We start from the raw sequence: 17,773 nt of genomic DNA, 5'->3' as shown, positions 1-17,773 counted from the left end.
TAGTTGGCAGACTGATGTCTGACTTAAGGTAATAAAAGGTTGAGTTATTTGTTTTCATAGTCTTGGATAATACTTTAAACATGTTGAGGAGGAGGTCACTGACACAGAAAATGACCATCAATTGACCCACAAGTCAGATCTATGCAGTTGAAGGTTTCTCCTCCATGCCCCTGTCCTTAGAATGTATGTTCTGCCCACCATTCCCACAGTGGAAGGTCTTTTCAAGGACATAACATTGAGGGAACAATGTGTTCTTAAGACTCTCAGTTGTGACTGAACTCAGCTAAGACCTCTTTATAAACTTTTAAGATTCTTGTGGCTGGATAAAGAGATCTACTTTTTTTGCAGCCACCCAAGACAAGACTTTTATGTAAGTTCCCTTGCTTATTAAACCTTCCATTTGCCAATCTGGAGTAGACTCTTTGGTCTTTCCTTACTCTCTGTGTACAAGGGACAGTTTCAAGTTTCACCCAGGAAGCTCCTGAGGTTTTGAAGCAATAATTAGCAAAGCAGCCAGAAGACTCAATAAATGGGTCTTAGGAAGGAGGCATCTATAGGGGAAATCTTAAGTTGGTTATCAATCTTTGTTTGGGGAGAACTGGCCCATATTTAGATGTTTGTGGGCTACCACATGAATATGGGAATACCCTAAAAATGCTCTATGGTTTGGCATACTTGTTTGAGGTCTCATGCATAGTGCTCTGCATCAGTGAAGGGAAATGACTGGGTGCCACAGTGGTCCATTCCCTATGGTGGATAGTTCATTTGGTCACTGATCCCAATTAGGGGCTGAAGCTCCTGTTAGCAAGTCAGAAGAATTGCTGAGGTAAGAGAAGGACATTCAGGTGTGTACTACTCTGCTAGCTTTGGGGCTGGAGGACAAGGTGGGAGAGCAGGATGATAAGTTGGAGTCCTTGAGGTTCCATTTTGCAAAACTGAGGTGGGGCACAAGCTGCTTAGAATTAAGGTCTTAGCCCTTGTGACAAAACCTGGTTAGGATGCTAAAAGATGGAATTAATAGAAAAGTGAGAGGAGCAAGGAGGAGGATGTTGTGGCAAGTGACAATGAAACCGACCGAAAACCCCATGTGTCTGACCCCTAATACTAAGAACAGCAACAACCCTAGCTACAACTCCAGCTAGCAGGGCAACCCTTAGTTCAGGAAACATTCATGATGAGAGAGCATGCCCACTGAGCTTATTGATAGAGCTGCCAAGTTTCAGCAAAAGGCCAGGGGAAGTATCCAGGCATGGTTTGTAGGGCTATGAGACTGGGGGAGGGTGTGCAGGGGATAGCTTCTGGAGTTCTCTGGCTAAGCAGGAGGCAGAGAAAATGAGCAACATCATCATATACCCTTTTCTCCAGCAGCAGCTCCTTCCTGGTGTTTGGGGTGTTTAAGGAACTCACTTCCTTACAGATATAATTGTTTTTGTCTACAGGCATTCTTGACCCAATGATGGGGCTCTCCCTGGTCACACGAAACATTAGAAATCTATAGAGAAGATAAAATAAATTGTTATGAAGGAGTTGGGAATGAGACAGGCCCTCTGTGTCCTTGTCTTTGAAGGCTTTTACTGGTGCATATTCACTGCAGGAATGAAAGCTAAGATACTCTAGGCACCTAGTATGAGATGCTGATACTTAGTCTGAGCCTAATCATGAGACATGACATTTATGATGTCAGATGATCTATTGCTGATCTGGGGAAAACTGACAAATTCTGAGAATGAGTACGGGTTATTGGAAAGACCTGAAATGGAACAGAAACTCACAAATGGCTATCTCAGGCTGCTGTAAAGGTCCCAGTAAACGTAGTCCAGAAATAATATGGTTTAACCACATGCTGCTGGGACTGCACCTACCATCCCTGATGCTCTGTCTGCTTGAGCAGAGGCCTCAGGGATACATTCCTATCTATGTAGGTGAATCACAAGGCCCAGATAAAAGATGAAAGGCAATATTACATCCAGGTGAGGGCCATTAGAGACAATTGGAGCCTCCCATGGAGCTCCTCACTGGTCTTTCAGAAATATAAGTGATTGCTCCAGTTGATACCGGAGCTGAGTGTACTCTGATACATGGTGACCCTCAGAAATCTTCTTCCCCCTCAGTGCCATCAGTGGTTATGGGGGACAAATGGCTAGGGTGAGGAAGGTCCTTTTGACACTGTAAATTGGGTATTCACACCTGTAAGAATATGAGATTTTTATCTCTCTAATATGAGGGAACATATTGGCTATTAACATCCTACAAAGCCAAATCTATAACCTCTGTTGGTGAATTATGTCTCTGGGTTAGAATAATGAAACCTGTGCTGAAGGGAAACACCAACGAAGAACCAGTCAACCCTTGTGAAGAGTGGTAACAGTCACACAATATAAATTGAGTGGGTGGCATAAGGAAATAGGACAAACTATTCAAGAGCTGCATTGAGAGGGTATTGTATTCCCTGCCCATAGTGCTTCCAACAGTCTGGTATGGATGATAAAAAAGCCAGATGGCTCATGGTAGATGACCATGACCTATGCAGAATTGGACAAGGTGGTACTCCCTCATCTATGGGGCTATGCCCAACTTTGCCATTATCTTAGATACTTGGGCCACAGTCCTGGGAGTGTATCATGCTGTACTCGACTGAGCAAATTTTTTTTTTCAGTATACTCCTGGCCACCAAGTCATAAGATCAATATATCTCTGTATGGCAGAGGCAACAGTGGACTTTTAAAGTGTTTTTCCAAAGCTATCTGCGTGGTGCCACAATATGTCATGGGATGGTAGCTTGAGATCTGTCTCTTTTCTCCTTCCCCACATTTGAAAAATGGGTTCTTTACACTTATGATGATATCGTGTTAAGATGTGAAGACTTGCCTCTGCTGCAGGACCTCTGCAGATTTTGCTGGAACATCTGCAAGGGAGAGGATGAGCAGCGAACCCACAGAAAATTTAAGGCCAAGACACTGCTGTAAAGTTTTGGGAATTGTGTTGTTGGGTAAGTTGCACATTGTCCCAAAAGCCGTGATTAATGAGGTATGAGTGTATCCTACTCCTAAGAACCTGAAAAATATTTTGTATGGATTTTGTGGTTTCATAGGACTTTTATTCCTCACCTGGCACAGTGATTCTGTCCCTCAGACTGCCTGATAAAGAAAGAGCACATATGTTACTGGCGATCAGAGCACCAAGCTGCCTTTGAAAATACAAAAGTACTAGTGAAGTAGATTAAAGCTCTGGGCATCTCCCAAGCAAAGATACCATTTGAATTAGATATGTCTGTGACTCCAGAAGGTGTGGGTTTGACACTGTGGCAGAGACAACAAGAAGAGAGCGTGTCCCCTGGATTTTGGTCCCACTTCTGAAGGCAACAGAAATAGCCCCATAGAGCAACAGCTCCTAGGATTGTATGTAGTATTCCTCTAGGTTGAGCCTCTCATGAAGAAAAAGTATATCATGGTGAGAACTCCCTTTCTTCTAAAGGGGTGGGTTGATAATATGTCCTATCCACCCACCTTTGCCATGGTTCAAACTCCCACAGTGAGTAAGTGGCAAGACTTTTTGTAACAGAATGATACCTGGACTGATAGCTCGCTCTCACTAGAAATATGTGTGCTCCTAAGTCCAGTGGAGTATGTGGATCCTTTAAATGCCTCTACCCCTATTCTTGTGATGGCCAATAAAAAGGGGGTGGGGGAAATTCTGCTAATGCCTGATACAAAGATGGACAACCCACCCACATGGGCTACAGTAACTATTCAGCCCAACACTGACACCATCTGGATGAAAATGGGAACAAGTCCAGAAGCCAGTGGGCTAAACTAATAGTGATTTGGCTGGTGATCGCTTATGATCCCTAACCTTTAACCCTTTGCACAAGCAGTTGGGCTATTATAAAGGGATTAACCCTACAGCATGGACAGTGGGAAGCCAAGAAGTAGATGATTATGATTAAGCCCTTTTAGGGTCAGGTTATGTGGAAAGACATTTGGGCTCTTCTACAAGAGCCTGTGGTAGTATTCAAGGTCTTTCACCTTATGGCTCAAGGCAATGACAACCCCTGGCAATCCAGAAGCTGATGCCCTAGCTTAGGGTACAAACTTCAGCAACTGACCCTTTAGTAGATATAGTGGATTGAGTCATAGAAAGAGCGGCCACTATAGCACCGGGGTGATTGCATTTTGCCAAGGATGTCAGATTACCTTTGGAATACAGCAACTTAGTTATGCACTAACACCTTGTCCTGTGTGTCCTAGATAATGCCTAAGGCAACTGCCAATGAATGTTGAACCATGCACAGAAGTTCCCATTCAGTGAGGGATTGGCGAAGTGATTATATTGGCCGCCTCCTCCAAGAAAAGGTTTTCATTATGCGTTGGTTGTATGGACACTGTGTCTAGCCTAACCCAAGCTTTCCTCTGCTGCTGTACAAACCACGATGTCAGTATTAGGGGATTAGAGAAGCTCAGTGGATACCATCATTGAATAGACAGTTATCAGGGGTCACTTTTCCAAGGTGATGATGTGGAACATGATACTGAATGGAGGTTCAGCCCCCAGCAGTACAGTTGGTATAAAGGAAAAATGGAATATTAAAGCAGCAATTAAATTACTAACCGGTAAAACCGCTTTGTCTGGGTGGATTAAAGTACTGTCCCAGGCTTTAAAACATTTGAATTACCAACTGTAGGGCCTATTGCCCCATCTGCCTGACGGGGGACCCTTGTGAAAACACCTAATACTGTACATTTATGACAGTTGTGGGAGACAGCTATTGCCCTGACTCTCATCAAGGATCAACATTCTGTGCTGCTAAGGACAGCAACCCTCATCATGCCTGACAAAGGTGTATTCTACTGGAATTTGCAATGGAATATCCTACAAGGATGGGTGAGTTGCTCTGACCTTTGAGTGAGGAGGAGCTACATAAGATCAACTGGTACTCCTATTGTCCTGCTGCAAGCTGAATCTCTTGAAATGCATTATAATGGGAATGGAACACATACCATTTAAAGAAATAAAAAGATGGAAATCCTGGGTTGGTGCATCCTGTTCCTAGTCTATTTCTTCTTACCTAACAGTGCTGTCTTCCGCTGGCCTACATGTAGGGTAAGCACAACCATTTCAAATTCCTGAAGCTGCAGCCACATTAACATCTAATGATCAGGGCACAAATGTAATTCTTATACAAGGTGAATATTTTCCCATACAATTTCCTACTAAATATCTGTCTTTTCAACCTTGCACTTTTGTTTCTTTGGATGTCTGGTCACAAGATGGACACCTGATGGAAATACGTTCCTTCTATTGGCCCACTTGTATGCCTGGCAAAGGAATCAACCCAACTTTTGGGTATGTGGGCAACTGCCCCTCTCTAGCTTGTTAGGATTATTATGGTGGGTATAGCCGCTCTAGAACAGGGATTGAAGGGACTTAAAGCAGTATATTAAGGAAGAACAACCTAGGTTTCTTACTTATAATTCATCTGATATTACTAATACTGATCCAAAATCCTGGCCTGTGGCACACATTATCAATAACACTGGGCATGGGTATTCTTTTTGTTAATCATTCAAACTGTATAGACAGCCTATCAGACTCTTGACTGGAAGGGTCCTAAAAACACCACCATCAAAGCCATGGATGCCTGTACTCAGATTTGGGATAGGTTCATTTGGCTCACCCTGGTTTAGGGACATTAGGCACCCCTACGTTGGGAAAAGAAATAGCACTCTACACAGAACCAACCCAATTATTTCAGGGATATGGGATGGGTATTACCAAAGCTGTGTAATTACTCTGTCACATTAAAGGATAGTGACTGGTTTGGCACTGACTAATCATGAAGCAAAGGTGTTTTTGGATATCCCTCATTGAGACCCAATGGTTGTATGGCACAATCTTTGTGGCTTCCACGTTAGTGGTTGGGCTGCTGCACACTGGTTTTCCGTGGCCACAGGGGATAATCCACACCACAGTAACAAAAATTGCCAACCTCTGTCTCCTCCAGGCCAGATGGGCACATTCTGTTTTCCACCTGTATGATCATTTGGCTGCTATCTTTGTCCTCTCCATTGGCCCAGAAGACATTATATAACACACGTAAAAACCCTTATTAAATTTACCAAATATGACTTAAATGATGGTCACAAGGTCTGGTTTTTGTGAACACTGAACTATCTCTAATGAGGAAAGCTGTCCTCCAAAATAGAATGGACATTATTACTGCCTACTAAGGAGGCACCTGTGACATTATCTAAACAAAATCTATGTTTATATCTGATTGGCCTACCAATGTATCATCTTTATTAAATCACATGAGGACACAAGTAAATGCTCTGAGTGATCAGACCCCCAGTCTAGAGGACTTAATAGATCAGTGGTTTGGATAATGGGACTCTTGACAGAAAAACTTATTTTGGGAATCATCTTAATGTGTGTCTTCTCTTGGACGTGCCAAATTGCTGCTATGTGATCTGCCCCCAGTGCAGCTGCCGCCAAAAGGCTGCCTCCCTCAGAGGGGAACCCCTTAATGACTGCTCAGGGCTCATTGTGGAAGAGGGTGTGAGAGGTTATGACAGCCACCCCACCGGTGCAGTGTCCCAGGAGGTCATGGGAAGGTCGTGACCTCCAGCTGACCTGCTGGCTGGATCCGGGCACTCAGAGGCTCTTCACCCCCATGGGTCCTGGGAATGTACCTTCCACACATGCTTTCCACAGCAGGAGCTGACTTTAAGGGTGCAACCTTGAGGGAGCAATGTGCTGTTGACAACTTCGGGGTGTCTGTGACCGAGCTCAGGTGAGGTGTCTGCATAAACTCGAGATTGTGACGGCTGCTGGCAGCGCTCACCACCCACCTCCTGTAACTTCCCGGGCTGGGTCTGCCTGTGTCCTGCTAACTGGGGAGGACCTGTGTCTCCCGCTTCTCTCTCCCTGCCCTCTTTGTGAGTGGGGACAGTTTCAGATTCACCCAGGAAGCTCCTGAGGTTTTCAACCAGCAGTATGTCAGATGTGGAGAAAGACTGTGGAAAGAGAGTACCTTAGGGCATTGCTAAGATGTAAGAGACAGAGGATCCCCCAACCAAACATTTTGGGGAAGTAGAATCGTAGAGCTCAGTTTGCCTCAGAAAGTCTGACTCTTCTACTTGCGTTAGAAACCTCTTTCACTCGCAAAAGTGTCACCCTACCTCTGTATCCCCAAAGGGCCCTAACTTCTGTGCAGCTGTCACTCTACTGGCTATTGTCTATTTATGTTTCTCCCTAAATGAATATCAGCACTTAAGGGAGAGGAAGTGCCTCACTCAACTGTATTTCACTCAACTCCCTACACAAACATGGAAGGTAGTAGAGACTTCATCAGTTCTTAATTCAAGAATTTAACTAGGAAAGGATGATGTCATGATTAAGATAAATTGAACTCAAAGAATAGAGATGTGATTCTACATATAATATAACACTAGCTGTAATATGGAAACCTCCAATTTTAATGGCTTCCCAGATGGAAAAATTATGTGTGGCTCGTGTAGCCCACATTAAATGTTTTTGATTGTCAAGTGACTCTCCTGTGAAGAGGGATTTAGGAACCGTGACTTCCATCTTTTGTCTCCACCATCTTCAGTATATGGCAAGAGATTACAGATGGTGAGACAAAGGAAGGGTTATTCTCACAGTTTTTATGGGCCGGATGTGAAAGTGGCATACATTTCCTTGGCTTGTGTAAACTGTTGCATGTCATATAACACCATCGATACCTCTACAACTACCTGCAACCCAGTCTAGAAATGTGATGTAGCTGTGTGCCCAGAAAGAAACATTCTGTCCTCCAATGCCACTGTGTATACATTTTACAGTAATTTCTCTTTAGAAAACTTCATTTTTATATACACAAATGAAACAAATATCAAAAACTATGAGATTATCAGCAATCATAGCAATTTATTTAACACCAGTTATGTGTAGATCCCCATTCTTAGGGCTTTGCAAACTGATTTGCCATCTACTTTAGGATGGAAAAAGAGAACAAAGAAATTAATTAAATACTCTGCACAGAAGCTGAAGAAAACAAAGAAGAAAATAATAAAATGATAATAATAACAACATATTTAATGTTCACTCAGTTATTATAAGTCTTAATTATTATGGGCTTGTTTTCTTTAGGTATGCCTTTCAGAGACATATTTGTCCTAACAGTGAAAAGAATTATTTCAAAGTTATTTTTTAAATCTATTCCAAATAAATTGTTTAATTACCAAAGGGAATTTCATTTTATTACAACTTAACAGGTTTGCATTAAACTCATTCAAACATTGTAGTGTTTTTTCTCTTTTGATATTGTATATCTTAAAGCTAAGTAAGTGATATTTCTGAGTTGAATCAATAACAAGGTAAATATTATTTTATTACTGAGACTTTCACTATACTTTTTAATCCCTATATATTACATTTTTGATGGAAAATTTAAGAGGTGGTAATAAAAATATGAAAATCACCGCCAATACTGTCACTCAGAAAAAGCCATTTTAGAAAATTGGGATATATCTGTCCATAATTTTTCTATGAATACAATATGTTAAATTTTTATTGTTTTGTTTGAGCCTTGTTTTACAAAAATAATATCACTTTGTAATCTGTTTTTCTTAGTCAATGTTATATCATAACCATAATCACATATGCTTGTGCCTTAACAACCTCCTAGTATTTCATAATATGATAAATCAAAATTTATTAAGCCAATCCTTCAGTACAACAATTACATCACATCCAGTTGTTCATTATTTTGCATAAGCTGGAGTGAACATCTTTGTACTTGGATCTTTGCCATTCTTATTGGACTATGTCTAAAATGCAAAATTATTGCTTCCAAGTTTTAGTATGCATAGGAATCATCCTTGAGACTGATTGAGACTCCCAGGCCCTAGTCATAGAGATTCTCATTATGCAGATCTGGAACAGGGCCTGGGAATCTGAAGTTTAACAGGCACTGTCTCTGATTTTCATGCAGGGGGTTTGAGCACCACATTTTAAGAAGTGATTGCTTAGAGATATTATAAATACTATCTTATCCCTTCAGCCTTTGCAAAAATGCCATTTTCCAGCAATAAGATATATGTTGTCCCAGTAGTCAGTTTTACATTGCTTTCCAGAATAAGGCCACTTAATCTCCTGTCTTCTACCCGATAAAGTTGTTCTTTTTATTTTTGAAAGATCATTGATGCACATGGATCTGGAATTTTTAAAAAACCATTTGTCATATTGTTTTTGAATGGAAATGTTAGGATACAGGCATACACTGTTTTATCATTTTTATTGTCAAGATAAAAACACCACTTTATTTTTAATATAGGTTGTTCTCTCAAAAGAGGTTACCTCTTGAGGTGGTTTTATCTAAAAGACAATGCCACAAACATTAAGTCTTTAATCAGATAGCCTGGATTATATAAAGTGTTTTTGCAGTAGCAATGCTATTATCAGAGTGGGCAGTTTAGCACTTATAAAAATATATTAGCTTTGGCCAGTTGCATTCAGTGTTCAGCTCTGCTAGACTCCTCCTTTGTTCTTTTCTGTGTTCATCCTGAAGAAGGGTATCTATACACTTCAGTCATTAACTTCTTGAGAAATGTGTAAGGCAGATTATGACCTGTTAGCAATCCCAGAATGTGGAATCATTCTGCACTTGTGTCCTTAGATGAACACACAGAACTTCACAAACACACAGAGGCTCACTTTCTTAATCTAAAAGCTAAGAATGGGTGCTCCTGGGTGGCTTGGTCGGTTAAGTGTTCGACTTCGGCTCAGGTCATGATCTCGCGGTCCATGAGTTCGAGCCCCACGTCGGGCTATGTGCTGACAGCTCAGAGCCTGGAGCCTGTTTCAGATTCTGTGTCTCCCTCTCTCTCTGCCCCTCCCCTGTTCATGCTCTGTCTCTCTCTGTCTCAAAAATAAATAAACGTTAAAAAAATTAAAAAAAAATAAAAGCTAAGAATGTTACATGTATACCTTTTCTCTTTGTTTTCTGTTATCGCCGTCTCCCTAAACATTGATTTTGCCATTGGCGATTTAAAATCAGAGTATTCAAAACTGAAAGTGGTCTTAAGGGTCATTTTGTACAACTTCTCAATTTTATGTCTAAGGAAATTAAAGCCCGACAGCTTCAGTGACTTCTGAACAGCATAAAAGCAATTAATGGCAAAGTTGGGCCAGGAAACTCTATCTCCTGATTTAATCAACAAGGGTTATTATTTTTTTTAATTTTTTTTAACGTTTATTTATTTTTGAGAAAGAGAGAGACAGAGCATGAACGGGGGAGGGTCAGAGAGAGGGAGACACAGAATCTGAAACAGGCTCCAGGCTCTGAGCTGTCAGCACAGAGCCCGACGCGAGGCTCGAGCTCACGGACCGCGAGATCATGACCTGAGCCGAAGTCGGCTGCTTAACCAACTGAGCCACCCAGGCACCCCAACAAGGGTTATTATTAATAGGCTGTCCTGATTTCAGTTCTGTTGTTGTTGTTGTTACTATTACTATTATTTTAATGAAAATGTGAGGCTTATTAAATTTTGGTCGATGAGTATATATGTTCTTTTCTGGTAGTCTGCACCCTGCCATATCATACTTGTTAGAAGTAGTAAAACATAGTTGTTAGTAGTTGCACCTTTAACTGAAAGAGATTTGGTTTTGGATCTTGACTTGTAGGGTATTCAACCATCCTAGTTTGGGACTGGGGGGGTTTCTGCAGACATGGAACTTACAATGCCAGGCAAACTGGAAGGGTTATCCTACTAATCATATGGCTGAAGGTATGCTGTTTTATAGGTCTCTGTTTCTTTATGTATAAAATGGGAAAAGTAATAGGACCCAACTCAGAAAATTTCAATAAAATTTATATGAGTTGGTATATGTAAAACACAGTACCATTTAATAAGGAGTCAATAAATATTGGTCATTGTTATTATTAAATTTGTTCTCTGTTTTGCTGAGTTATAATTGACATACAGTATATAAGTATATAAGTTTAACAACATTGTGATTTGACTTACAAATGTGAAATCATGACCACAATAAGTTTAGTTAACAGGCATCATTTCAAATAGATACTAAAAGGAAAAGAAAAAAAAATCCTCATAATGAACTCTTAGGATTTACTCTCAACAACTTTCATATGTATATATATATATATCAATATCAACTAAACTCACCACATTGTACATTATATCCCTAGTACTTACTTATAATTGCAAGTTTGTTCATTTTGATTGCTTTCATTCAATTTCCCCTCACTGCACTCCTGCTTCTGGTAACCACAAATCTGACCTCTGTTTTCTATGAGTTTTTTTTTTTTTCTCTTAGATTCTACATACAGGTGAGATCATACAGAATTTGTTTTTTTCTGACATATTTCACTTAGCATAATGCTTTCAAGGTGCATCTATGTTGTTAGAAATGGCAAGACTGCCTCCTTTGTAAGGCCATTATTATTATTAATGTTGTTCTGCAAAGCAAGTAGAGTCCTCAAAGCACAGATTTGCAGAATCTGGATCTTCATATCTAGGTTTGAAACAAATGAACTTTGATTTTAGCTTAGACATTTTCTTGACCTTCTTGTTGCCCTTATTTTATTCTACTTACGCATAAAATTAGATAATAAAATCCATGGGTGAACAGAATATGCTATTGCCTATCTTTTCACATTTTTCAAGGTCTAAACCAGAAACAGACAAATTCTCTATATGGAAATGATATGGATAAATAAAGTAGCAAGGGCAGTATAGTGCTCTTAAAATATAAAGGAAATTAGCTTGGATTATAATAATACTAGCTGCCATTTTGTTGAGTGCAAACTGCGCTAGTTATTGGTGCTTTAAATACTTCGTATCTCTGGTCCAGACAATAACTTTGAGTGGTAAAAATCATTATCCTCTGTGTTCAAAAGGACAATGGACCTTACTTATCTAAAGGTATTAGTATAATAAGAAGTGCAACAGAAACTCTAAATTAGGGGTGGGCTCTCCAAAGTCAAGTTTTAAAAATGTTTATTTATTTTTGAGTGAGACAGAGAGACAGAGTGAGCTGGTGAAGGGCACAGAGAGAGAGGAACAGAGGATCTGATGTAGGCTCTGTGCTGACAGCACATTGCCCATGCAGGGCTTGAACTCAAACCATGAAATCACGACCTAAGCTGAAGTCGGATGCTTAACCGACTGAACTACCCAGGCACATCTTCAAAGTCAGTTATTAAAACACATTTTTAAAGTTTATTTATTTATTTTGAGAGAAAGAGATAGGTAGGGAGAGAGCACAAGTGGGGGAGGAACCGAGAGAAAGGAAGAGAAAAAGAATCCCAAGCAGGCTCCACGCTGTCAGTGCAGAGCCCACTGTGGGCCTTGAGCTCACGAACAGTGAGATCATGATCTGAGCCAAAATCAAGAGTCGCATGCTACACTGACTCAGCCACCCAGGTGCCTCCAAAGTCCATTTTTAACATATAATGGACAGCCTAAATTTTGGAAAAGTACTTTGATTCCCAGGAAGAGTTTCTTTACCTGTAAAACTCAGAAGGAAACAAAACTGCTGTTTATGATTGTGTTTCACATTGCAGGTAGTGAGCAATATACTTTATTATGTTTCTAATAAAGAAACAGAAAACACAGGGAGATTCAGCAGTACTCTAAGAATATGATAGGAGAATGTGGCAACACAAAGACTCTAGAACCCAGCATGTTATCTGGTAACAGTCGGTGATTCTGTCATTCTGAATACATGGATATAATAAACATTGCTCGAGTAGACTTTCCAGCCACTGGGAATTGCTCATGGAACATTATATTTTTTCCAACTAGCATCAAAATAATAAGTTTTCTACTTTATTCTAAGCTTGATTTGCCTCTGCATATGGATAATAAGGATCTAATTTGCAAAATTCAGCTATGATCTGTTGGGCTCTCAGCATTCCTTTTCATGTCCTTTTTTTAATTCCCCTTAAAAAATCTTACTATAAAACTTTGCATAGAATATTTATCCAAGTGACACATAACATGTGAAAATATGTGTTATAACTATGGCCCTAAGTATGAAAAGAAAAAGAATATAACTTATTTTCTCCCTTGTTCTTCATAGGCATGTATGTATACCTATGTCATATGTGAAGATATGTATATATTAATTTTCTATAAGTCATCTTTTATAAGGTAGAAAACTATTTTGACTTGCCCTTGATTTTATAGAATTCATGCACGGAGTTAATGAATTCTAATATTATTGGAGATCAGTTAACTGCAACCACTGATCCTTATCTAAATATATTGATGAACAAATTTATTCTTTTGAAAATAAATCTAGATTTCAGTTATTAGTTCTGATCTTTTCATAAAATATTTCTGTTAGTATTGTTGCTTCATTGTTATATATATATATATATATATACATACATACATATATATACACACACACACACACAAAATAAATGTTATATATATATATATAACAAAATAAATGTTATATATATATATATACACACACAGAATAAAATACAAATTATATATATATAATAAAATAAAATAAATATATTTTTTCATATATAATTTCCCTTAATTTCTCTCTCCAAAAGTGTAAAGCCATCATTATTGAGTACTGTACTGTCTTCACCTTTTGCCTTAGGCTTCTGAGGAAACACTGCATTCCAGTAATGAAGAGGAAGACCCTTTCCGAGGAATGGAACCCTATCTTGTACGGAGACTTTCTTGCCGCAATGTTCAGCTTCCCCCTCTTGCCTTCAGACAGTTGGAACAAGCAGACTTGAAAAGTGAATCAGAGAACGTTCCCAGACCGACCAGCCTCCCTCTGAAGATTCTACCACTGATTGCTATCACTTCTGCAGACTCCAGTGGGTGAGTGCCTCTGGGCAACATTTTCCCATTTTATATTTTGGATGGTGATTGTTATCTTTGGTCTTTTGAGATTTTGTGGCTCATTGCCTGATTTGATTGGGAGGAAAATGTCTCTACCTCTACAGGAGAAGCTGTTTTAGTCAAACGGTTTTACACAGAGGAGTTGAACAGGTATTGGTGAATGAGAATAAACATCTAAGAAAGGAAACTTGGACTTGGAAAATTAATATTGGTCATATGTGATTTAATAAAAAAAATTCTTAATACATGAGAACTAATTAACACATTAATACACAGGCGTACATATCTGGAAAGAGTAGGTCATGTTCACTGGTACAAAATGAATTTTGAATCAAGAATAGATTGTCATGTAATAAGAATCCAAGGAAATAAGCAATTATTTTCAGGAGGCTAGTAATTTGGCCTTTGACACATCAAGGTGTTGCTTACCAGAATACTGTTTCAGTTCCCAAAAGGAGGTGGTTTTATATAGTGTTAGTTATGGAAGGATCATGCACAGTCACTGTCTCCATCATTCAATAACTTTTGTATTGCTGACTTTGCAGAATAGTTGTGTTTTTGTTCTTCTCTGCTCTTTAGCAATGGAGGTTTTACTCTTTAAGAGCAATGTAGCCAGGTAAACATTGAGAAAGAAAGTATGGATAATGGGCACATCCATTCTTTGCTGTTTTGGTCAGCTGCATTTTTAAGAAGATTGAATAGGAAAGAAAGGAAGAAGCCAGTGGCCCATATTTGGAAAGACTCTAGAGCATTCGCTAAGATTATGAGAACAAAGCAATTTGTTAGGTGACAAATGTGATTCTTCCCCATTCTCCGCCAAATTGAAGGCATGTCTAGGAAAGTTGCTTCTGGATTTTCCTAGAAGTTGTTAGAAAAGTTGTAATTAGAAGAAATTTTGCTAGTAACTGCCCTCTGTGATACTGAGTTTAGTTTGAATTGTTACAGACCAGTTCAAAGGACTTGTGTTATTAAAAGCTATGAAGAAATTACTACTAGGTAAGTAAGAATATACCAAATTCTTAAAGAAATGGAAAGTGGAAATATGTGTCTAGTTGTCTTTGGTTTTTGTTTTTGATGAACCATGTATGTAAGGAAGATTGTACACTTATTGATCAAACACACTGAAGCAGTTGGGAATTTTATATGGCAGCTTGACCTGAACATTGAAAAATACTGTCTCAAAAAACTGATTTCCCCTCTCTTTGGGATCAAAGATGAACTACTACTGTTCATCTGTGTATAGGGCAGGATTCCCAGATATCAGGGATTGAGTCAGGGGTCACCAAGACTTCCCCTAGATTCCATGATTTGCTAGATGAGCTCGCAGGACTCAGCCAATAGTCCTATTCATGGCTGAGATTTATTACAGCCAAAGAACACAAAGCAAAATCAGCAAAGAGAAAGGCACATGGGGCAAAATCTGGAGGAAAGCAGCCGGAAGCTTCCTAGAGTCTCCAATTACAGTAGAGTCAGACAGGATGCCCTTAATTCCTCTAGAAGTGAGCTGTGACAACACCTGTGAAATGTGTCACCGGAAAAGTCTTATACCAGAAAAACCTCTCAAAGACTTGGTGCTTGTATGAGGAATGTGAAACGGTGCAACTCACAGAAAGATAAGGGGGTTGCCAGGGGCTAAGGGTAGGGAAATGGGAAATTGCTATTCAATGGGTATATCATTTCAATTATGCAAAATGAATCAGCTCTAGAGATCTGTATCATTATGCCTATAATGAACAACATTGTGTTGTGCGCTTAAAAATTGGTCAGGGGAGATCTCATGCTAAATGTTCTTACCACAATTAAAAAAAAAAGCAAGATAAAAACCCAGGAAATAAAAAATAGACTCAGTGACCAGAATTTTTACTGGGGGCTGGTCACTTAGGCACCCTCTATCCAGCCTATGCCTAAATTTCAGATTCCCAGAGGGAAAGCAGTTGTTCAGCACAAACCACTTTTTTTTTCTCTTTTAGAACCAGGTTAGGCACAGTGAATGTCTCTTAGCATTTAAGGAATGGTGGGCAGTCTCCTGAAATCCCAGTTTCTAGATACCAGCCAAGGGCAAACTTTCAAACAGGCTTTTCTGAAGATAATGTCACAGGACTGATGTTAACTCTTTTCTGCACAGCAGGTTTATCTTAGAATCATTATCTTGTTTTGTCTACATTTGAGTAAGAAGAGAATATAGTTAAAATTTAAATAAATTTCAGCTGTGATTCATTCATTTACCTTTGGTATCTAAAAGAATTCGATGGCTAACCATGATTTTTCATTCAAACCTCATGTTATATCATCTGCTATTAAAAGAAAATAATGCAGTAGATCTAATATATCTCTATATAGTTGGCCATGTATATAATTAAAATTCTTAGGTAAAAACCTAACTCAATTAATTACATTTAAATGTGTTGCTAAAAACAAATAGTCTCTAAGTGACAAATAGAGAATTGTCAGGATGGTTATACTTATGTTGGTTCAAAGTTTGTTTTCTTCTTAATAAGAATCTAAGAATCACGTGTAAGTGAAATTGTGCTTACCATTTGCAAACTTATTCAGTATTTTGGAGGAAAGAGTTTGTCTTTTAGAAAGGTGAAACCAGGGTAATTTGTACATGAAGTCAGCCAGGAGAAACCATGGACAAGCGTGACCAACAAGAAACAAAGACTAAGAATGTATGAAAGGGACTATTATTACATTCTGAGGCAAAAATTATTTGTGAATTGAGTATTTGAGAACTATAAAAATTAGGTGTATAATTTTCTGGAATATCTAAGCTTTGGAAGGGAAGCAGAAGGTAAAGTTAGGGCTTACATCCTGTAGCCACTTCAGTTAACCAAACTCCCAGATTCCTTCAGAGAAAGGGCTAATGGGGAATTGAGACTATTTTAGCCAAGTTGTCTCAGTTCCTTGTTGTTGAAGGTAAGCCTGCTACCAGGTCTCTTCATCAACCTACACTGAGACACTGGTAATTGTAAATCTTTGATGGGAAAGGAGGCTTTTCATGTCCTTTGGATTTATTTTCTTTAATTTCTTAACATCATAACTTTTTGTTCTTTCTTCCTGTGTATCAGCACACCAGAAACTTGCTCTGTCAGGTATCACACAGTGGGTCTAGAGGCTTATGCAACCCCTTTAGAAAGACACAGTGTGGCCCCAAGAGTAACTATTTTTTGAAGGGAACTTTGGCCTGCAGCTATTACCTTCCTAATGAAGTGCCTGGGTCAAGATATTGAAATTGAGAGAGCCTTTTAGAATGAACAGTTCCACAGTTCTACTTTGGGTTGTTTTGACCAGGTGCTTTAAATGTGTTCAAATGTATGCCGTTTAACAACTCTCTATAAATAAGCCTAACGTGTCTGAGCTTTTGTGTATTGTGATTAAGCAACCTTTACAAACTTTCAAGGATGACAAAACAGAATTGTAAGATCTGAGATGTTGAAAACCTTCAATATATCCATCAGTTAGCTTTCCATATGGGATAGGGTCACTCGACTTCAGGGCTGTGTATTGACTCTCACAGAAGAAGGACATCTGTTAATGGTTTGAAATGCTATGAACTACGGAATGGGAAAAGATATTTGCAAATGACATATCAGACAAAGGGCTAGTATCCAAAATCTATAAAGAACTCATCAAACTCCACACCTGAAAAGCAAATAATCCAGTGAAGAAATGGGCAGAAAACATGAATAGACACTTCTCTAAAGAAGACATCCAGATGGCCAACAAGCACATGAAAAGATGCTCAACATCACTCCTCATCAGGGAAATACAAATCGAAACCACACTCAGATACCATCTCACACCAGTCAGAGTGGCTAAAATGAACAAATCAGGAGACTATAGATGTTGGAGAGGATGTGGAGAAACGGGAACCCTCT

General features: G+C 39.2%; 1 protein-coding gene across 1 annotated transcript in view; it reads left to right on the top strand.

Moving 5' to 3' along the window:
- LOC122489252 (cAMP-specific 3',5'-cyclic phosphodiesterase 4D-like) overlaps positions 1–14,135 on the top strand; it is a 238,326-nt gene extending 224,191 nt beyond the window's left edge. Inside the window, exon 3 of the mRNA XM_043590856.1 lies at positions 13,645–14,135. Coding sequence (XP_043446791.1) covers positions 13,645–13,878 — 234 coding nt within the window. The 3' untranslated portion in view covers positions 13,879–14,135. The remainder of the gene's footprint in view (positions 1–13,644) is intronic.
- The last annotated feature ends 3,638 nt before the right edge of the window (positions 14,136–17,773 follow it).

This window comes from Prionailurus bengalensis, chromosome A1 (assembly GCF_016509475.1).
Source record: "Prionailurus bengalensis isolate Pbe53 chromosome A1, Fcat_Pben_1.1_paternal_pri, whole genome shotgun sequence".
Classification (NCBI taxonomy): Eukaryota; Metazoa; Chordata; class Mammalia; order Carnivora; family Felidae; genus Prionailurus; species Prionailurus bengalensis.
Note: the sequence above shows the minus strand (reverse complement) of the source record. Positions and strands in the feature narration are given on the sequence as shown.